The sequence below is a fragment of the Chenopodium album genome, chromosome 17 (assembly GCF_948465745.1).
Source record: "Chenopodium album chromosome 17, dcCheAlbu1.1, whole genome shotgun sequence".
NCBI classification, from domain to species: domain Eukaryota; kingdom Viridiplantae; phylum Streptophyta; class Magnoliopsida; order Caryophyllales; family Amaranthaceae; genus Chenopodium; species Chenopodium album.
In genome coordinates this window covers 2,916,230-2,939,613 of record NC_137850.1, presented here as the reverse complement: position 1 = coordinate 2,939,613, position 23,384 = coordinate 2,916,230, and the positions used below count along the sequence as shown (strand labels likewise).

The 23,384-nt window shown below is 33.3% G+C and overlaps 1 protein-coding gene across 1 annotated transcript; it reads right to left on the bottom strand.

Moving 5' to 3' along the window:
- Positions 1 to 4,062: 4,062 nt before the first annotated feature.
- On the bottom strand, positions 4,063 to 8,925 carry LOC145587394 (putative lipid-A-disaccharide synthase, mitochondrial). The gene is made up of 9 exons (XM_081644130.1): positions 8,791 to 8,925; positions 7,924 to 8,169; positions 7,412 to 7,511; positions 7,191 to 7,296; positions 6,878 to 7,101; positions 5,973 to 6,045; positions 5,480 to 5,718; positions 4,829 to 5,055; positions 4,063 to 4,353 (listed from the first exon to the last, which is right to left on the bottom strand). The coding sequence occupies exons 2-9, from the start codon at positions 8,166 to 8,168 to the stop codon at positions 4,182 to 4,184; spliced, it is 1,386 nt and encodes a 461-aa protein (XP_081500256.1). The 5' UTR covers position 8,169; positions 8,791 to 8,925; the 3' UTR covers positions 4,063 to 4,181.
- Positions 8,926 to 23,384: the final 14,459 nt, after the last annotated feature.

Genomic DNA, 23,384 nt, shown 5'->3' with positions numbered 1-23,384 from the left:
ATGGTATCAAAATACTTCTTCATTAGTACTGCATGAATTTTTGCTTTTGTTGGTATCGATATATTTTTTAGTTGGTATTAAAAAGGTATCATCTAAATAAAACTTTATATCAGCTAGTTTACTAATTAGCTTATAGTTATTAACAACAAAAGTTATTATAGGTATAGAATTTTCGTATATTTATCCAAAACAAATAAATAAATAAAAACCCCTCAAATGTATTCATGTAAAATTTTGTTTAAATAGTGTTAGTATATACTACCTTCGTTTTTTTTAGTTGACACGTTTTGACTTTAGCACTATTCACAAACCTCCCTTTGACCGTGTTTTGTGCTTTATACGTAATGAAAAATATAGTCATGTGAGATCTTGTTAAATTCGTCACGTTATATACTTTCAAAATATCAACTTTTCATAATTTTTGCTTATCGAGAATTAAAGATATTAATGATTGAATAAGTGCATTGGCAAACGTGACTAAAGAAACGTGTCAATTAAAAAGAAACGGAGGAAGTATATTTTTTCATAATACGATTAATACCTACTTTATTAATTCTTGTATTGTATATTTTCATATATTAATGGTCAAACTTATGCATATATGAACTTATGAACATGGTATGTCAATATTTTTAACCAAGAGAGTCTTTAAAGTATTCATAAATTGTACATAATTGATTATCGATATGTTTTGCTTTAATCAATTTATTTTCTTCATATAAAAAAAGTAAGATTGTTGTATTACCATCACTACAAAAAAAAAAAAAAACTATCGAGTCGCCTGTAAATTACCAAATGAGTCGTCTTAGAGGCAACTCTATAGCCAATGACGTGATAGCTTTCGACTTTAGGAGTCACCTCTTGAGGCGACTCAATAGCTTTTGTATAAGTCGCCTATTAGTTGTCAAGCGACTCTATATGTTAAGCTATTGATTCACTTATACTAGATGAGGCGACTCCATAGGTTAACCTATTGTTTCGCTTGAGTCGCTTGAGTTGAAAGAGTCGACTGGTAAATTGTATTTTCAAAGTCACTTGTATATAAGGTGCGTCTCATTAACTTATCGAGTCGCCTTATATATATTAGGCGACTCAAAAGGTGATAGTCAAAGTTTACAAAACTCACATAATGAGTCGCCTAATATGTATAAGGCAACTCAATAGGTTTTCGAGTCGCGCCTTATATACAAGTGATTTTGAAAATTTAATTTAAACCACTAAATAAGTCAGGTTATAGAGTCGTGTGCATATATGGTGCGACTTGTAAACCTATCAAGTCACCTTATGTATATTAGGCGATACGTTAGGTGATTTGATAATTTTAACCCCAACTTAACAAGTTGTCCAATAAGTATGAGGCGACTCGAGAGATTTATAAGTCATACCTTATATACAAGTGACTCAAAAAGTCTGACTTATTAAGGATTTTTTTTATTTTTTTATTTTTTATTTTTTTGACATCGAGGAATTTTTTTGTAGTAATACGTGTATTAGTGTATTGTCATTTCCAGAAAAACTATTAAAATAATAGATCTATTTATATTGAAATCTATCATAAAAAAAAAAAAAAAAAAACTTATATTGAAATCTCAAAATTTCAAATGGGACTAAATATAAGATTGGAGTAATATATTCATCTTTAATCTGTCAAACCCTTTATTTTTTTTTAAAATCAATCAAATCTCATGTCTATATTAATTCTTTTATTTTTTTTTTTTTTTTTTTTTTTTTTTTTTTTGTCTTGTTAAAATTGAATCAATATATATTTGCAGATCATTAATAAATATGAAGTATTGATGATCAAAGTTTTATATTTGCAACAATGAAAGGTAACAAAATAGTAAATAACTAGATTAACCACGTGCGATGCACAGTTTTAAAATAAGAATCAAATTATAGACTTTTAACACGCACTGAAAGAAAATAACTTCCTCATTTTTTCCTAACTATTTTGAGTAATTTCTAATTAAATATGAATATGCAATTCCCAAAAGTGCATAATTTTATTTTTAATTAAGAAATTTCAATTAAATTATATTATTAACTATTTTTAACAACTCGTAAATAACTAAATAGAATAATATGTATAGAAAACCCAAAAATTCAAATGGAATATATTTTCAAAGCTATGTTAAATAGGATAGCATAAAAAGGAAAAAAATATGACTTCATCCTTGCATTTTGAAGGGAAAAAATTAAATAAAAAAGTGACACGTAAGCAATGATGACATCAGTAGTTGTTATTTTAGTATATATATTAAATAAAAAAGTGACACGTAAGCAATGATGACATCAGTGGTTGTTATTTTAGTATATATATAGATGAAAGTATTCAATATCAAAAAATATTTCATTAAAAGTTTAAATATATGCATATCGAGTTGAGCTCTTAAAGCATCCTTTTCATGTCACCATAAAATTTATAAGCATCAATTAATTTAACAGTGATCCACAAATCAAGTGATATAAGTGTACTCCCCTCGTGTATTTATATATATTCATTTGCTTATTTACAACTCTCAAATCACACATTTGATGATTTGATTATATTTCAATATTTCACCACTTAAATTAATCATGTATAGTGAGTATTAAGAAAATCATATAAATTAAAACTTTCTTTCAAAGAAAAAAAAAAGAAGGAAAATCATATAAATTCATTATTTTAAAACTATCAACATATAAGATTTTAACAGGAAAACTTCTCGTGAATAGGTTTTTGCTGCCTTGGATGTATTAGTGACTATTCATGTTCAAAATTTTGGCTTTTTAACCGAAAAACTCCAGATGAGAACATACATAAAAACATAGTGATTTTTAAACCAACCATTTTATATTTTAAGTATTAAAGTTTGCCTATTTTAAGATTTATTAGTTGTCTTACAAAGAGTTCAATGCACAAAGAGCTCAACTCGATATGCATATATTTGAACTCTTTGTAACACAATATATTATCTAAGTCACCAAATCTTACATGCAAGGCACAATATTTTATCTAAGTCACCAAATCGGGTACTAAGGAGAGGAAATTCATTATTTATTTTAAAATAAAAATATTAAATAATACATTACATTTAACGAATAAAGTAACAAAATTATCACATAATACAAAAAAATATTTGCTTGATGTAATTAAAACTATGGCATTAGCCTATAATATAAATCTTTTCTTTTGTCTTAAAAAAATACAAAAAATAACTTGGTTTAATAAATAAAAACAAACCATGCATTGCAAGAGCTTCATCTAGTTAAATTATAAATACATTTTTTTCTCTAAGATGGGATTTACTTTTATGGAGTGGGACTATGTGACAACGTCCCTTGGAATGGTAGTAATGATCTAATATCCCATGACATTGCCCTTGGGAATAGGATCATCACCAGTATCGGGTGTTTGATATTCACCATCTTGATCTTCTGCTAAAGATCTAGCAACGCCTAATGATCTGCCATTGGCATGATCACCGACCGTCAGTGTTGCTACCCCTGCATCTACTTGATCAGCGTCAATAACATTCATCAAGACCGAGCAAACTAAGATAATTCCCAAGCAAACAGCCATTGTTCTTGTTGCCGCCATTTTGTTGCTTTTTCGAGGACAGAAAGTAAAGCCAGGTTAAGGTTGATGGTAAGATGGGAAATTTGTCATGTACATGAAATAGATGATTTGCTGATGTTGGAGATTATATAGAGAACAACAGTCAACAGCAACTTGAAAGGAAAAAAAAATTGTGGTCCAAGGGATGATTTGCTTTCTTGGTAAATGCCATTTTTCTCTACCATTAGATATTTAGATGATGAACTAGTATTCTAGGATAAAGTTTTCTAAGAATAACCACAAATTCCTAGGCAAATATAACAATGGAAGAGAAAAGCATGAATAATGGCAAATCAAGGAGCACAAAAGAGGGAAAGCCTAAAAGGAAAAAATAATTAATTTTGCATATTTGTGTTTAGAGACTAGAAAGCCACAATGAACCGCGATTATAGAAAAAAAGAAAACGATATAAGCGAAATTACCAAACAAAACACCCCTAAAGAAAAATTTTCTTACTATGAGACGTTTGAAGTGAAAATTTATAGAGGCTTAAAGCCATAGAAATAAGAAACTTCTCAATCGAACAAAACGATAATGGGACCGGATAAATAGGGGGTAGAGTACATAGAAATGAATATTACGGCTAAAGGCACCTTCTGTAATGCAATAAAGTAGATGCAGCAATCATACTAGGTTGTGAAGTATATTCTGATTCATCTTGTAGATAACTGTTTGCCGGAGGACTTAAAAGCCTGATAACAGTTCCAGCAGACTTGATTTGTTGTTCTCTTAGGCCCTCGTCTTGGATTAGTTTTCTGCAAAAAGAGATTAAACAACTCTATCAAATGCTTCGTAAACTATGTAAAATCTTCTCAAGAGTAACAATTTTGAGTGTAGGGACTGTAGCCTATACGGAATACATCACAAGGATAATAAGCCCATGTTTGACAATCAGCAGTCAAAATAAACCTCTAATCTCCAATTTCAGAACCCTGCATACTCTGTAGAAAAAACTGTAAGTGCAATTGCAAATATGCATGATTAATGGCTCTCTAACACCTAGATAATCCGTGCAAAGGAAAGTTTTGATAACATCAAAATCAAATGAAATAAGTAGAACGAGAGATCGAAATAATCACTTCAGAAATTATAGTTAGCAAAAGGTTTATGATTCAATTCAGCCACAAATTAATTACATAGTAGTTACAGTCCTCAAAAAAAAAAAAAAAAAATACATAGTAGTTACAAAAATAGAAATATCACTGACATGACAGTGTTCAAGAACCTTACGTAAGAGTAGATGCCAAATTTTTGGGAGTACATGTGTCGAAGAGAGCTTCAGGAATGACAGGTGAATCCAAGAGGATGTTAGGAAGGGATATGTATGGCACTTTGGCTTTGTACCGGATTAACCATTCTGTTAAGATATGGGCTCTGTAAGCAACAAGGCATGGCAATCTAGCAAGTTGCAGCTCCACAGCAACAGTTCCAGAAGTGCATAATGCAGCCGTGCTCGCCTGTGAATGAAATCATAAACATTGTAAACCGTTGAGGAAATATGAAAGTGGAGAGATGGGAGGGGGGGGGGGGGGGGGGGGCGGGAGGTACATAGCTAAGGCTACTGTAGCCAATATATGGTAGCTGTTGAACCAAAAATGACAGATCGAATGCAACATAGATCCTAATATCCTATATCCACAGCATGAGAACATGTATTCAAATATTCAATATAAATGAATTTTGGATAGTTGTCCATACAGATGCTCTTCCCATCATTCAATCCAAGTAGGGGTAATCATTAATCATGACAATCTTACAAAAGGAGAAAAGTTACTTTGGACACCCCAGATTAGTATATATGACTATTATTTCCAACGGAGGCAGTAGTAGAATAATGACCCTACTAAATTTTCCACAACAATTAAAGTTAAGCATACTTACATTGAATGCATCATACTTTTGGTCTATTGAACTCCCAGGAATCAGTATGACAGGCACAGGCCAATGGTCAATCAATCTACTAAGGTAATCTTCCACGTGCTGATTAGAAGCGGCAAGCATGACTGTTCTCAATTCAGGAAAAGAGCCCTTCAAAAGCTCCATGGTCTTCAAGAAGATTGGAACCATACGTTGTACCTCTTGTAATCTGCTACCAGGAAGCAGTGTTATAACCTTGGCTCCTTTAAAGACAAAAACAAATGTTGCCAACAGTCACTAACATTGATTACAAAGCCATTCCAGTAAAACAGATCACACAAGATAATATAGCAAATAGTAAAGGTTTTTTATTTTGGTGTTAAAGATGTAAAAAATAAAGAAATGCAAATGGAAAAGGCAAATCCCAGAAGTATGGAGATTTTCAAACAATGCATTAATCAGGCAATTAATAAACATCTGCAAGGACTGCAACAACTACTACCACCAAGATTAATACCTGAAGGAATTTCAAATTTACTTCTGAAGTCTTGACTATTTGTGTGAACCTTCCAGTCAATAGTGTCTTTCCCCTGAAATTCTACCACTATATTAAAACTAATAGAACAGTAGCTGCAACAGGTTGGTGCAAAAAGGAATATACATCATTTTATTAGAACAAAAAAATTAAGAAAAAGAAAAGACCTTCACGGATCATTTAAAGCTCAAAACACCAGATGTTAAGTTCGTGAAATAACAGAAACAGAATCATATAAAAACACAAGACACCAACATTGGTTCTCAATCAAGTAAATGAACACTGTTGGGCTATTGCCTAACATCATCTTCAAGGCTTCACTGTTGGGAGGACCTACACTTCAGCAAGGAAAGAAAATAGTTCTGCCCAGAAGATTTTGATGCTAATCATGGAAACTCTCTATTACAAGCAGAAATATTCTTCATTTTAGAATATCATATGGAACAATTCCATGAATTTAATCCCAAATAAAAATCCGTGAGAAGGATTTGCCTTGTGACTTGAACAAAGTAGAGCTGTAGTCTCTATAGTCTATACCAAATAGAAAACTTATAACGTATTCTAAACCTAGAAGGAAAGAGAATGAAGAGGGAAAAATAAGGGAGCATACAAATGGCCAAGCATAGAGAGAGAGAGATAAAAAAAAAAAAAAAAAAAAAAAAAAAAAAAAAGACAAACCACACATAGTACCACTTTGGAAGTTAAAGCTTAGCAACTAATTACAGAAACCAACCAACAAGATCCCAAAAAAGTTGCCTACTCAAAATCTGGAATAGGATTTACTCATTTAAGTAAATCCTCTACATCAATATAGAGCACTAGGGAGGAAACAAGGATAGGCTCATTAAATACATGCATCCACAATACTGAGAGGTCAAAAGACATACTAAATTCAGCTCCAAACAATCTTCCAGCACAGGGTGTCCCACAAAAGTCGCGGCTAACCCGTTTAGTTTGCAAACTTCTTCCTCAAATGGCAAAATACATAAAATGTGGTCTATAAATTTAGAAATCCCCTTGAGTCTTGCTTCACCACCTCTCCAAGCCCAGAATGATGGTGCAACATAATGGAAATGGATAGGACTATCTACATGTTGCAGAATATAGGAAGCTGCAAAAGGCATTTGTCTATTTTTCTATTACAATGGTTATTAGGAGAAATAAATTAGAAAATTTGAACTCCGAGTGACTGGTCAATACCTCTTAGCTCTTTGAGGAAACGGAAAGAGAAACCCTTTGCGTCCACTGTTACAACAACATGTGGTTTAAACAAGAAAGCAGCTTCCACTGTTTCCTTCAACCTTACCTGAATAATTGAATATGATAACCAAAACTTCAGAACAATATCAAAAACCCACAAAGTGAGTGGGTTTTCATTTGCTGAGCAGACACAACAACATAAAAAAGTATTATATACATACTCTAATCTTATAAAGATGTGGCAACAATTCCCAAATTCCCATTACAGCAAGATCTTCCATAGGAAACAGAGATCGCAATCCATGTTGAGACATCATTGAACTGGATAAAAGAAACTGTATAAGCTAGAATCGAGATTGAAGACATAAGGCAGACCAGCTGCTGGAAAAAACTCTAAAAGCAATTTTAACAACATTTTTATGGGAATATAGACCATGGTTCATCATAGAAATTAAGAAATATTACAAAATGCACACATACAAACACAAGAACGAGGATGAGATTGAAAACATAACTGAGCCAACAAAGCATTTTTAAAGGCACTTTTTTTTTTTTTTTTTTAATATAACTTAAATATGAAAGGGTAACAATTAGTTCTTCACTTCTCATCATAGCAAAATGACTTACAGAAAAACATTTTTTTTTTAAAAAAAAAAGTAAGACCCTCGCCTGGTAAAGAAGAGATCATGCAAATAAAGGTGTTATAATAATGACTGAAAGAACATAGACTTACCCACCTACACCAGAAAACTTGACTGGAAACGGTGATAACCTCTTCAATGAAGTCATTAGGCGCGCACCTATTATATCCCCAGAAACCTCACCAGCAACTACAAACACTCTGAGCTCCCCATCTTTAGCAGCAGAATCAACAACAGCCCCACTTGAAACAGACATAAATCTCCTAATCAAGCCAGTGTTCCTAAGCACTACTTCTCTGCTCGAAACTTGGCTTGCCTTCGCCAACATCAAAGACATTCTGTATAACATGATAATAGAAGAAAAAAAATCATAAACCAAATAAAGTACAAGCCACTGACCCTATTATGAATATAGAATTCGAAAAGGAAAAAATCATCCCACCCCCAAACACACACTCGAAACACATAAAACTAATTAAACACCAATTCTTGCAAATTGAACAATGAAAATTTGCCATGTAAGAAGACCAGAAGAACAAAAATACAGCTCAAGCACGGAAAATATTGCAAGGCCGAACAGGCGAAAACAATTCCCATCAGCAAACATGAGTCAGAACTCACCATTTTACAATCAAACAATGAGGGATAAAAATACTGTAAGAATCAACACTTCAAAGCATTGAATACATTCGACATTTGATAGACTAATTAATATCGTTGATGCATCAAATTGTGCATATTCCAACCAATATTGTCATGAATTACAACCAACAAAATTGACAACTTTATCATTGCATACATTAATTTCGAGCAAACCCTAAAGAAGTTTAGGTAATCAAGTTCAGAAAAAAAAATGCACAAATTAGGGTCACATGTTTTGAAAAAAATTAAACAAATGCCATTTTAAAATATTAGCAAAATGAATGAAAATTTGAGGAAAAAATCTGCAGAAATTGTACCTTGAATGGCTGACTGATTGGAATTGGATAATTGAAGCATCTAATTATTCAATTTTCTCTTGCCAATTTTCAGCGTATGAAATTAGTGAAGTTTTTAGGGGTTAGGGTTTAAACTTTGGTAGTGATTTCAGGCGGGATATGAATATCGTTGATTGTTCCGCGAAATCAAAAATTAGAATTAGACGTTATTTCCACCTTTTTGCTTAGATTTTGTTCACATTTACTGAAATGAGCTGAATTGAACTGATTGGAGCTGAACTGAACTAAACTGAGTATTTTATGAGAGAGGGAAATTAGGAGCTGAACTGAACTGATTGGAGCTGAACTGAACTGAACTAAACTGATTGGAGCTGAACTAAACTGAACTAAACTGAAATTAAGTAAATGTGAACAGACCCTTAATGTTACTCAGTTGCTGCAGTTACATAAACTAAATTACTAAACTAGGTAAAAGTGAAAATGAGATCATGTACTACCTCCGTTTTTATTAAAGGTAGATTTGAAATTGCGCAGAGTTGGAATTGTACATTCGGTTGCTAATGACCTTTTTTGTTGAGAGGAATTGAGTGGAAACGAAAAGAAAGAAAAGAAAAATTGCAGGAGTTAACTTAGTCAAGTGTGAATGTCCACACTTTAATTTCTTCATTGCACTTAATGTACTAGCCAACCTTATTCACTACTAAAATTCGGTCGTTTTGCGACCGTTTTTCTACGACCGTCATGGAAACGGTCGCAAAATATGATATTTGCGACCGTTTTTTACACGGTAGCAATATTGCGATCGTTTTTGGGTTATAAAATGGTCGCAAAGGTATTTAAATATAATTTAAAAATAAAATACATGTGAAAAATAATTCAAAATTAAATTAATTTGGTTGCGACCGTTAGTAGCGGTCGCAAAATTATGACCGCTAATGCCGGTCGCAAAAGTGTTTTTTATTTATTTAAAAAAAGGGGTATAAAAGAGCTCCACTCCTAACCCTAATCTGTTGATAGCCGCTCACCCTTTCTCACAATCTCACGTTCCTCCTCTTTCTTCTCTCTCCTTTCTCTTTCTACTTTTTCCTTTCTCACAATCTCACGTTCCTCCTCCTCTTTCTTTCCTCCTTCCTCTTTCCTTCCTCCTCCTTCCTCTTTCCTTCCTCTTTCATCGATCTCACGACCCTCCTTTTTGTATCTTTTTTTTTTCTTCATTCTTTTCAGATCTTGAGTTTTGGTGTTATGGAAAAGGGTTTATCTTCAACAAACAAGTTATGGAAAAGGGTTTATCTTCAACAAACTACTTATGGGTTTCATGGTCAAATTCGCCCATAAAAATTCCAGATCTGGAGTTTTTATAGTCGAATTTGACCATATAAACCCAAAGAGGAAGAAATATTGGGAAAAGTATGTTGGTTTTTCTGAAATTTTTGTTTCTTTTTGTTTATTTTCTATTTTTGCGGTTTTGTTTCGTTTTTTAATCGATTTTTGTGATTTTTGTTGGAGTTTGTATTCGAATTTCTTTGATTTGGGTTTGATTATGATTTTTTGTTAATTTTGTTCGAATTTTCATGAATTTTGTTCATATATTATTCGAATTTCTTTGATTTGGGTTTGTTATATTTTTTGTTAATTTTGTTCGATTTTCATGAATTTTATTCATATATTGTTCGAATTTCGTTGATATTGGGTTTGATTTTCAATTTCGTTGATGTTTGAATTTTGTTGATTTTGAGTTTGATTTTAGTTTTTGTATACTTTGTAAATTTTTTCATATTTTGTTGATTTTTTTTTTCGTTAATTTTAATTTGTTTGATTTTCATTAAATTTTTCGGAGTTTGATAATTCTGTGGCGGTAGTGGTGGGTGGTGGTGGTGGTGGAATTGGTTTGGTTTGGGTGGGTGGGGATGGTGGTGGGGCTGTGTGAAAAGTACAGGCAGAGGGCTAATTTTTTTTGTTTTTTTTAATACATTTAGCGACCGCCAAAAGCCGTTGCTAAATTCAAGATTTGCGACCGGTACATACGGCAGTTGCAATTCTGAACATTTGCGACCGTTTTTTATGTGGTCGTTGAAAATAATAAAAATGGTCGCAATAAATCTGCGACCGCTTTCCGGTCGCAAAAATCATTTTTTTCCGACTAAGTGAATAACGACTTACCTATTACGACCGTCAACGGTCGCAATTCGTTTTAGCGCCCGTTTTTGCTATTATCTGTGACCGTCAGAGGTGGTCGCAATTTGGCCGAATTTTAGTAGTGATTGTCACCCCCTAATCTTAGCCCACAATGTAAAAGTACTTTTCACTACTATAAATAGCCATAGATTAGGGTTCTCTGACCACTACGGCTTGCATCCTAGTGTGATACTTATTTACGTTGATAAATAATTATAGTTTGATTACAATTTTACCAGTCTATTAGAACATTGTGTGATATTTTTACAGTTGTGTAAAACTGTAATGGATAATTCACCCCCTATAAAAGACAAATTTACCCCCTTATTTCACCATACAATTCTTATCCCCTCCTCACTTTCACCCAAATTCTTCCTTTATTCATTCTCGACCACGCACCATGTTCCCCGCCGGCAACCGATAACCTCCACACCTCTTTACCTTTGAAGAAGATTTAAGAAAATTAAAGTTATACTTAATTTTGTGATGGAAATAGAACCGAGTTATATGATATTTATTAAAAGTTATGATTAATTTTGCATATATGAAATATTAGACGTATATTGATAATAAAACTATATACAATATTTTTATCTTAAAAAATTATCCAAGATTCGCCTACTTAGCATCATGTGTCACAATAATACATATTTGTCGCCTACGTGACGTGTTATTTGGCGAAAAATTGAAATGTCAAGTGTCGTTGTCTCATGGCCTATCTGCGAGACCGACTTTATCTATGGGGGTTACTTTGTTAGTGCTATAGGGGCCAGATTACTCACTCGGTCAGGGGTTGTTTGATCAGTCAGGCGTTCCTCGATCAGGGTTACTCAAACGGTCAGGGGTTACTAAGTTGCTGACAGAATTTTTTTAAAAAAAAAAATAAATAAAAGAAAAGACCAAGTATTGCAAAGTTCTCCAACACAAAACCAAATCCAAGTGAAAATACTTTTAGTAATTAATATCATGTATAAAATGATAAAAAGAGAATTGTTGGTTTGGGGAAAAGGGCAATTGTATAGTAGTAACAAATTCAGTAATGCCCTTCAAGAATAAATGGATATTAAAAATTCAACCTTTGTACTTTCTTCTCTTAAAAATCCAACCTTCTGTTTATCCCACAAAAATCCAACCATTACACCCTATATTCACCAACATATCCATTTTACAGGTGACCTGATATAAAGGTTAATCTATTTCTTTGGCCTCCCAAAAGTTTACTTCCTTTCTCGAAATCCTCTTCTTCTTTAACGAATTTTTCCTGAAAAAAAACGCCATTTTTAAAGTCAGCAAAGCTTCAAAAACTCCATCTCTCCCTTTTCCTCCTTGAATTCGAAGATCCCCAAAGGTTGTATCTTTGTATGCGGAAGAGAAATTGGCACGAGGAATTGCCAATTGCGTTCATTAAGGTAAATCGCAAAACCCTAATCATGAGACTTGACGAATGTGAGTAATTGGAACAATTAAAGTGGTTGATTAGTTAATTACTATAGTTTAATCTAATTTTGTCGTGAATTTAATTGCTATTATGGGTGATGTATGCCTGAAAATCTTCCATGGGGGGTGTTTAATTTGAGGAAAAATGGTGATTGGGTTTATTTGGGAGGGTAGTTTAAAACGTTTGATGTTGACCCTGTTGAGTTGTGTTGGTTTTATATGAAAGGATTAGTTGCTAAATGTGGTGATTATGCTTAAAATTACAAGCTTTATTATTTGGTTCCTAGATTTGAATTTGGGGATGGGTTGAGGGACTGTGTGCACACTTATGCTGAGTTTAGAACAATGGATGAACTCATTATGAACAGCAGAACACTAGATTTGTATGTGGTGCATTATGATGTTGAGCCTGATTTCCTAGTCCATGTAAAACAATTCCAAACTAGATCCACTACAATAAGTCAGCCTAATTTGACCCCTGGACTTAAGTCAATCAAGTCCAATAGGCCTAAAAAATTGACTCCCATGAGGCCTAGTACATTGACCCGGGAATCAAGTGCAGTGGGAGATAAGATTCCTTTCCCTGGGCAAAATAAAGAAACAACAACAACTAAGCTAATCCCTACTCTAACACAAAACAAAAAAGTACACCCAACTACTAAATCTATTCTTGTTCCCTGTATCTACCCCATTCACATCTTGCACACCAGAAAACCCTATTCAAACACCAGATCCCCAATTTCAACCTAAAAACCCATCTAAAACTCCATCCAGATTTATCAGGTCTGTTGTTCCTAATGATTATGATTGGTAGAAAGACATACCACACATTCCTATCCCCATAGACACCTTGTTTATGGTGTAGATGTTGATAGGGATGATAATTTTATAGTGAAAAATGAGTACCAGTGGAATTCTGATTATGAGGATGAGTGTGAGGTAGACTATTTGCTTAAGGAGAAACTTGTTGACTGTGAAGAAGATGACTGCCTTGGTGACTATGTAATTTATGATGCATACTTTGGATCTGGTGAGGTAGATGGTGAGACTAATGACATTGAGCTGTTAAAAGACCCTGCGGTGAATGATTTGGACACCAGTGATGATGAACATGAGGTAGCTAGGGAGAGAGTTAGGGCTTTCAATAGTAGTGTAGTTGAATTAGCACCAAAACTTCAAAAAGAAGCTGGTAAGGGAAAACATATTGCACAACAGGAAGGGGGCAAGTTAGTGGAAAGTAGTCGAAAAGGGGGGTTTTGTGTCTGAATATGAGGAGTATGAGGATGAAATTCATACACCTAGGGCTAGTGAGGTTGACATAGAATTCAAAGTATTTCAGTGGAAGATGGGACAAAGATTTGGTAATAGAATAACATTTAAGGAGGTTGTGGATAAGAATGCAGTCTTTCAAGGAAAGAACTTATCCATTATGTCAGGAAATAGGCTTAAGCAACAAAGAATTGTTGTGAGGTGTGCAGTAGGGTGTCCATTTAGGTTGTATACTTCCGTGGATTCAAGGAGGAGTTCATTTGTAATAAAAATAGTCATGGAGGACCATACTTGCTTAAGAAATATGGAGAAAAAGAAGCAATTGAAATGCACATGTGGTTGGTTGAGCAGTTGCTTGATGTGTTCAAGGCTAGACCACACTGGCGTGCTAAGGAGATTGTTGAAACTGTTAGGAGGCGTTACAGGATGATTGTTAAGAAAGACTTTGCTTATAAAGTAAAGTACTATGCCCATAAAAAATGCATGGTTCTATAAGAGAACATTATGGGAAAGTTGGGAGGTATTTAGAAGCATTGAAAAAGACAAGTCCATACATACACTTGGACTTAATAACTTATATGTAGAAGAAGAAACCCCCATAAATATTTCAAAGGTTGTATGTGTGTTTTGAAGAAGTCCGGAAAGGTTGGAAAGAAGGGTGTAGGAAAGTGATTTCTGTGGATGCTTGTTTCTTGAAAACTTTTTTGGGAGGGTAGTTAATCTTACTAGTTGGGAAAGATGGCACTAATTAAATGTACCCCATTGCGTGGCTGTTGTAGAAGGTGAGAACAACAACTCATAAGAGTGGTTTTTGAACAACCTAAAGAATAGCCTTGATCTTGGTGACGGTTCTAGAACTATCATTGGATTGTTTCAGATGAGCATTAGGTAACTACACTGTTATTTTTACTACAATTTTTTAGTTACATTTTTGTTGGTGCTTGTTTAGTTGTATAAAAGTGTAACTGTATGCTGTGAATTCTATGTTTCAATCTATCTTGAAAGGAGTGTCAGTTACTTTACCAAATGAAGAGCATAGACATTGTGTAAGACACATTTTTGCTTATTGGCACAAGAACTTCACGGGTGATGATATGAAACTTATGTTTTAGAACTGTGCCAAAGCTTACAGTGAAGTTGATTATAAGGATGTTATGGCAATCTTAGCTATTGCAGACCCAGCTGCAGTAGAAGCCTTCAAATATTACAACCTTAAGGTTTTTTGTAGAGCTTCTTAAAAGACTGAAGTGAAGGCAGATGTAATTACAAACAACATGGCTGAAACATTTAATGGATATATCATACATGCTACGGCTAAGCATCTACTTTACATGTTAGAGGACATTAGAGTTGCTCTAATGTGGAGACTAGTTGTTAAGAAGTAAGAAATGGTAAAGTGAAAGACTATTTTATGTCTTAGGATTCAATATATATATATATATATATTAGAGTTGTTCATGGGCGGGACGGCCCGCTAAGCCCGCCTAACCCGGCCTGTAAAGAAGGCGGGCTTGGACAACTTTTTTGAAAAAAAATAGATATTTGGGCGGGCTTGGCCCGGCCCGTTAACATAAATGGACGGGTATGGACAAAAAAAAAGTAGCACGGGCTAGCCTGCCCGGCCCGTTTATTAATATATTAATAATATTTTAATAATTTTATCTAGTTAGTAATTATGACAAACTTTGTGTATTTTAGAAAATAAATGAAAAGAGACTATATTGAACTATAAGCTTTTATTAGTTACAATTATTTATTTTAATTTTATATTTTATCATTAACACTTATTAAATAAGTTTTTTTTTTTCATATGTTTATAAAATATGTCATAATTTCAACCTTTTTGTTAATTTCTATTATCATTTGTGAATAAAAAATTTTAAGACAACTCCACCAAAATCATTTTAGCAACGGTAAATAATAAAAAAGATTAATTAGTATTATAAAAAATAAAACAAAAATTTAAGGCCCGTTAGCCCGCGGACAAGCCCGACCCATTTAATAAGCGGGCATGGGCAAAGTATCAAGCCCGCATAAAAGGGTTCAGGTTTGCTACATAAAGCTCGTTGGACAAAAAAAATAACCATAAGCCCGACCCGCTACCCGCCCAAGCCCGCAAATGATCACCTCTAATATATATATATATATATATATATATATATATATATATATATATATATATAAAAGGAGGAAGTTGCCAACTGTGATGTAATTCCATCCACACAAACATTGTTCCAAGTGAGCTACCTTGGACACTTATTCTGTTGATTTAGAAAAAAAAGAGTTGCACCATGTAGGTAGTGGGATTTGTGCGGGATACCTTGTTGTCATGTTGTGGAATCCATATTCTTCTTACATAAAAATGCAGAGGACTATGTCGATGAATGCTACAAGAAAGACACTTATTTGAAAGCCTATGAGAACTCAATCCCACCATAAGAGGGTAAGAGGCACTGGCCTCAATCTGACTTTATTTTAGATCCCTCTCCTATCAAGATAGGCCCTGGTAGATCAAGAAAGAATAGGAGGAAAGACCCTTTTGAATACCCTAAGAAACCAAGAAAGCTTACAAGACATGACATGGAAATGACATATGGTGTGTGTAGTGGAAAAGGGCATAACAAAAGAAGTTAATTCCCCTAATAAAGGTACAAGTTTTCCCCAAGAATCCCCTGCAAATAAATCTAGGGGTAGGCCTAGAAAGGAGTCTGCAGATCAACTTGTGCCATCGGCACAGTCAACTCCCTCTTCCCATCTTACTACAACTGCATAGCCTTCAAAGATTGGAAGAGGTAGCAGGGTGGTCACCAAGGGAGGAAGTAAGAGATCAACCAGTAGGAGAGGCAGCAGTGGAAATATGCTAAGGGGAAGGGGCGTTCCTAGAAAGGATGGTGGCAGGGGAGGAGATTCTACTACCACTGCAGGAAGGGAGAGTGTTAGGGGAATGGGAAATGGCAGAGGTGGAAGAAGTTCTAGAGGTGGGAGAGGGAAAGGAAGTGGAAGGGGGCCTCAGATTCCTAAAGGCAATGGGATCTTTGTGACACAAGATGAAAGCTCTATGGTATACTCTTTTACACTTATTCAATTTGAGATTGTCTGTTTTGTGCATATTCTCTAATCAACTTGGCCTAATTTACCTTTTTTTTGTTTGGTGTTGACTTACAGGTACAAGGAAGTGCAACCACCAAAGTAGTCAGTGTTGTTACTAGAAGCTTTTCATACAACTTCAGCCAAAGGTCCACTTCCTAGATTAGTTTTGTTTACTATGTTTTTAACAAACAATGAATACTTGTAATCCGTTTCTGAGACAATTTGCTAAGCATTGTGGTATTGTTGTATGTTTGATTTGAATACTTATGAACTTGCCTTCTAATTTAATCAAGGATGCTGCTTTTATTTGCCTGAATTATAGTTTGCACTTTCAAGCAAGCTTTGTTTTAAGCCAACTATTGCAATCACAAAACACACACAAAGTATTTAAAGCAACATCATATATTCATATCATTAAAATCAGTTGCCAAAATGTACAATAGCATCATAGCATCACCTACTTGGTCAACATATTGACCAAATTAAACTTGAAATTTTTTTTTTCCAGGCACTTCCTGCTACTACTACTACTGCTACTACTGCTACTACTACTACTGCTGCTGCTACTACTACTGCTGCTACTACTACTACTACTACTGCTCCTACTACTACTGCTACTACTGCTACTGCTACTACTGCTACTACTGCTACTACTGCTACCGCTACTACTACTACTACTGTTACTACTGCTACTACTACTACTGCTACTACTGCTCCTACTGCTACTACTGCTGCTACTGCTACTACTGCTACTACTACTACTGCTGCTACTGCTGCTACTGCTACTACTACTACTACTACTTCCTACTACAAGACATACATGCTATAAACAGCAAAAAAAATCCAAACAACCACATCTAAAACCTCCCCAAAAACAGAAACATTCACCAAATCCTACTGATTCATCCCCAAAAACCTGCAACAACATCCAACGGTCTAACCCCCCAAAATTTTACATCATCATCATCATCATCATCATCATCACCTACTTAAGCATAAGTACCAAAGTAAAAAGTTCCCAAGAAAACACCAAAGTTAGCATGAGCCTTTTGTCTGTTGCTCTCCTTCAACTCGAACATAGTCTTAGTTGTAGCAATCCCCATTTCTTCAATTTCCTCGAACATCTTCTCTTTCTTGGCCTTCAGCTTCTTCACTTTGTCCCTGGCAATTTCATTTCTTGCTTCAACATATCAACTTCATGCTTAAGTTCACATATTGTTGTCTCCTTCTCCACAACTACGTGCTGCAGCTCACAAATGTCATCAATCTCAAAAACCCACCCACAAGTTCTCTACTCCTACAAAATAATCAAATTAAAACCCCAAATTGAACAATTAAAAAAAACAAATTAATTTGCTAAAATAAAAAAAAAATGAAAGCTCGCACACTTACATGTCAGTAGGAACACCAATAAAACCTCTTCCCCTTCGTTGGACCATCGTAGCGAACAGGCCTCAATGGCGCAATCTCGTTGTGGTAGCATACCAATTGTGAAGGGGAAGCATTTTCCTTCGACCTAGACCTAGTCGAACCAGAGCCAACATAAACATGACTTGCCATTTCAAGAAGAGAGAAGAAAAAAAATTAGCTTGCACAAAGATGGAATTGAAGAGGATGAAGAAAATTAGCTTGGGGGTACGCTTTTGTGGGATAAACGAAAGGTTGGATTTTTAAGGGAAGAAAGTGCAAAGGTTGGATTTTTATATTTCCTTTTTTTTATAGCAAATAAGATAATGTTGGGCGGGAAAAGCTACTGGTTTTTGTTTTTTAGATTTGCTGCATGCGTTGGTTTAGTTTTTTTTTTATTATTTTGTATTGGTTTTTTTTAATAGTGGATGTATACTACTTCTTCCGTTCTTTTTTACTTACCGTTTTCATTTATCATGCTGGTCAATGCAGAATTTTTAACTATCAATAGCTATAATTATCCGTAAGTAAAAATTATAAAAGTTATATATTATGATAGTGCTTATTGAGATAATTCTACGAGATGTAACATGAATTATGAATATATTTTTCCTTACATAATTCTCATAGGGAGTCCCCCTGCCCTAGGTGTGCCATCAAAGTGGACTTTCAGAAAGCCTATAATTCACAAAAGATAGTCAACGAAGAGGTGGTGAATAATGTAAACGTCAAAATAGATCATGTAAAAAAAATGGTACTCCCTCTATATTATAATAATCTTCTTGTTTATGTGTATCGATGTAAATATCTGATTGCAAGTATCTTTAATTTTACAAGAGTACACCAACAAAAAAAAATTATAAATTTGGATATATAGAATTGAGATCATATGAGAACCAAGGTGAATAATAGGAACTATGAACTAACCTGAGCCATTGATCGCACTCCATCTAATGGCTCACATTGCACCCACTCTCATTAATGGCATTCTAGTTTTTTTGAACTTTTAAGGCAATTTCATTTACTTTAAGACTGATTTCATTTACTTTTACTAAATTTTCATTTAATTTTGAGAAATGAAACTAGAAACTACTTTATAAAGTTCAAATATGACAAAAATTCCATTAATGACACGGGAAGCATGTGAGCCATCCGATTAACATGATCTAAGTGCCTAGATTAGTTCCTAGTTCTTATTTTAACCTTGGTTCTCATTATAACTTGGTTGATAAATATATATATATATATATATATATATATATATATATATATATATGTGTGTGTGTGTGTGTGTGTGTGTGTGTGTGTGTGTGTGTGTGTGTGTGTGTTGGTATAAAATATATATATATATAATCTTTAAGCATGGTCTATTTTTTTAATTTGATTATTAGGGCTTACAAGGGCTTGGCAAAAGGCTTTTATTAGGCGCAACGAATACATTACATTGAATATTGATACGAAATACTTCGTACGCCCTCTGTGTTTAAATAAATGAAATGTTTTCTGTATGCGGCCGTGTTTAAATAAATGAAACGCTTTCATTTTTAGAAGCTTTTTTTTTCTATGTTTTAATAATATACTCTCTACTTTTTAATACTCCCTCCGTTTCGTATTAATCACAACACTAGAGTGTTCACAAATTTTAAGAAAATTTATAGAGTGGGGCCCAAAAGAGAATTTTTTTTATAATACTTTGTATAAAGTATTATTAGTAGGAGAGAGAAATAATAAAAAAAGTAGTGCAAGTGATGTTGGTAGGAAATAGAAATAATAAAATACTAGATAATATCCGAGCTGTGCTTGGTTTTTTATGAGGGTAAATGAAACTGAATATAGAAGTCTCATGAAAAATGTGATCTAAAAGTCCATCATATGATAAATCATATAACTAATATATAAAACTAAACTTTTAGCCAGGTCATGAGACAACAACACTTGGCGTTTCAGTTTTTCGTCAAGTGTCGCGTCACGTTTGATAGATTTGAATAGACTACATAAAATAAAAAAAGTTAGTTTAGAAATATATTTGGATAAAATTGTTAGTTTAGAGTTTTATTTTCAAAAATACCAATATTGTAAATGTACAAATTGAATTATAATTTTATTCAAAAAAAAAAAGATTATAATTCTCAAAAATTATCTTATAAATTTATTTTTTATATCATAATATTTTTTGGAGCGGAGGAAGTAGTTTAAAGCATAAAACATCCATTTATACTATATGTTAATCCGTTAAAATAATATACTTCACAATCTAATAGAATTTTATTATTATATAGACCTGTCAATTAGGGTCGGGTCATGAGTCATCTCGAATTGGATCACTTCAGGTTACGAGTCAAGAAATGTTCAACCCTTGCCCAAAGTTTGGGTTCGGGTCAACCCAACGGGCTTAGAACATTTATTTTGTTTAATGTATTTTTTGCTATTATTTTTTTTATAATTTTTTAAATCGAACATTTTCACTAATATTATTACTTCCTCCGTTTCTTTTTAGTTGACATGTTTCTTTAGTCACGTTTGCCAACGCACAAATCTAAACATTAATATCTTTAATTTCTGATAAGTAAAAATTATAAAAATTTGATATTTAAAAAATTTATATCGTGACGATTCTAACAAGATCCCACATCACTATATTTTTCATTATATATAAATCACAAAACACGATCAAAGAAAAATGTGTGAATAGTGCTAAATTCAAAACGTGTCAACTAATAAAAAAAGAGGTAGTATTAGTCATCATTACATCCCTACTACATAATACAAAACGTCACAAAAGCGCATCAATTTCTTTCCTAACTAATTTTGTATCAATGATATACTTTAAAACTTGGTACATAGATAAAAAGTTTATCTTAAAATTTAATGAACAACCCGGCCTACCCGGGCATCACACGGGGCACCAAACTAGTAATAATAATTAAAGTATAAAAATTTAGTCTTTTCATATTTCTTTTAGAAGAGTTTAGAATCATTCCGCCATATGTCACTCCTTTTGCCACGTGTCATTTTACTTTAATTGACAAAGCGCCATATAAGCGATTATATGTCAATGTATAATCGTAGCAATATTCCCATGAGCTATTATATTACTTGATCCATAAATAGTATTAGCTGTAGTATGTACATCGAATTATATATTAAGACTTTAGGGCGGATTAATGATGAACATTAGTGTTTTTATTTAAGTAGAAAATTATTAAAATTAATGGATCTAATACAAATACAAATACATGTAGAAGAACTCCACAATTTAACAATTTGCTTAACTCATTTTTTATTACATCAAACATGTAATGACCCGGGGCAACGCCCGGGCCAACAACTAGTTTGCCTTTAACTAGTAATTACATAAATTCATTACAATAATTGAGGGTCAACTTGGTATGTCAAGTGTCAGTGGATACAAGTATTATCCTTTTTAGAAAAACTTTGTTAAAAAAAAATTAATTAATTTAAAAGTATATTATTATTATTATTATTATTATTATTATTATTATTATTATTATTAGTTATAGAAACGATTAGTTTTAAAAAAAAAAATTAATTAAAACTATAATCAACCCACCAAACTAATTTTCCGTAATCTAACAAAACAATACTGTAACAATATGAAAAGTCATGCACTATCTTATTATTTCAATCGCCAAGAAGTAAACAAATTAAAATCCTAAAGTATCAATTAACATCCAGGTCCGACAGAAGAGGTAGGTAACCTGGCTTCGTCTCGCCGTTGGGCAGCTTCATCATCCGCAACACCCTTATTTCAGCATACCTCTGAACATCATCCATCATAGCTCAGCTTGAATGACCTCAGCATCAACACTTTTGTTTTCATTTAAGTCCTTTTGGTTGTTGTAGTAGGTGGTGTTGTTGAAATCAAGCTCGGGCGTGGTGGTTGGAATGAAAGGGGTGAAGTACATAAGTGGTTCGCCGGGGTGACGGAGGACAGTATCACGCACTCGGCGTCTTGCATCACTTGCGACGGATAACACAACATGAGGGTGTTGGCCGTACTCCATGGATTGGTTTTCGGTTTGCAAAAACAGGGTTTGAGGTGGGAATACTCTAGGAAGAGGAGGGAAGATGATGAGATCCTTCACCCTATGAACACGTTTATATGTATAAGCTAGCTTAGGCCCCGTGCCATGCACGGTAAGTCCAATTTTTTTTTTAAAAAAGTAATTAAATCTAACAAATAAAATTTGATAAACATACACATCAAATATATTGAAGTTATATTGTTATAATCTATATTAAAAGGCAAAGCAAAATATTAATATAAAATATCATGAATTAGATTAAAAAAATTACAGGGTACACCAAACACAAAACAGATTTACAGAGTTAAGTCATGTTACTTTTAAAGTAATTTCATCAATATCAATTAAATGAATTAATTTTATTACGAAGTATATTACTTTATTTGGCAAATATTTTTTTTAAAGGAAAAAAAAAGTATTTATTACAAAGATAATATAAAAGATTTGAAAGAATATTATTATAATTGTATTATACAAATATTCTTAAAAAAAAATTGGCGTAAAAAGGAAGGGGAAAATTGGAGGGAAAAACCAGCACCAAGATGTGACATGTGTCACATCCGGTGTTTATTTTAGTATTAAGTTATTAATTCAAAATTTTGTAATTTTATTTAATCTTTAAGGCAATAGTTACCCATGTAAGTGAATCGAAAATATTCATTTAAATAAATTTTATTTGAAATTATTCCTTTAAATATATGTAATTCCAAATTATTCCTTCAAATAAATTGGTTTTGTTAAGTTCCAATAAGTTCTTAATATCCAATCAAGTTCTTAATTTCATTCTCTTAATTCTATTTAGTTCAATTCAGTTACACAACAAACGATCAATGTTCACTGACTGTGAACCGCCCCTACCTATTGTAAATCCCAATACTTTTTACCCCCCCCCCCAAAGTCCCTCGACATTACCGGTTGGATTCAATCCGTATAAATATTTCATTTTACATTGTAATCGATTTCTGAGTTCCATCCTAATTATGGAATTCAATTTTTATTTAAAATTTTAAAACTAAATGTATGGGCTTTAATGTAAATCCTCAGCTCGTAATTAATATGCCAAACCCTCAAAGATTAATGATTATCTGAAAAATTTAACCCCCCCTTCCCAATTAACCCTGGCACAAAGTCCCTCTACATTACCAGTTGGATTCAATCCGTGAAAATATTTCATTTTACATTGTAATTGAT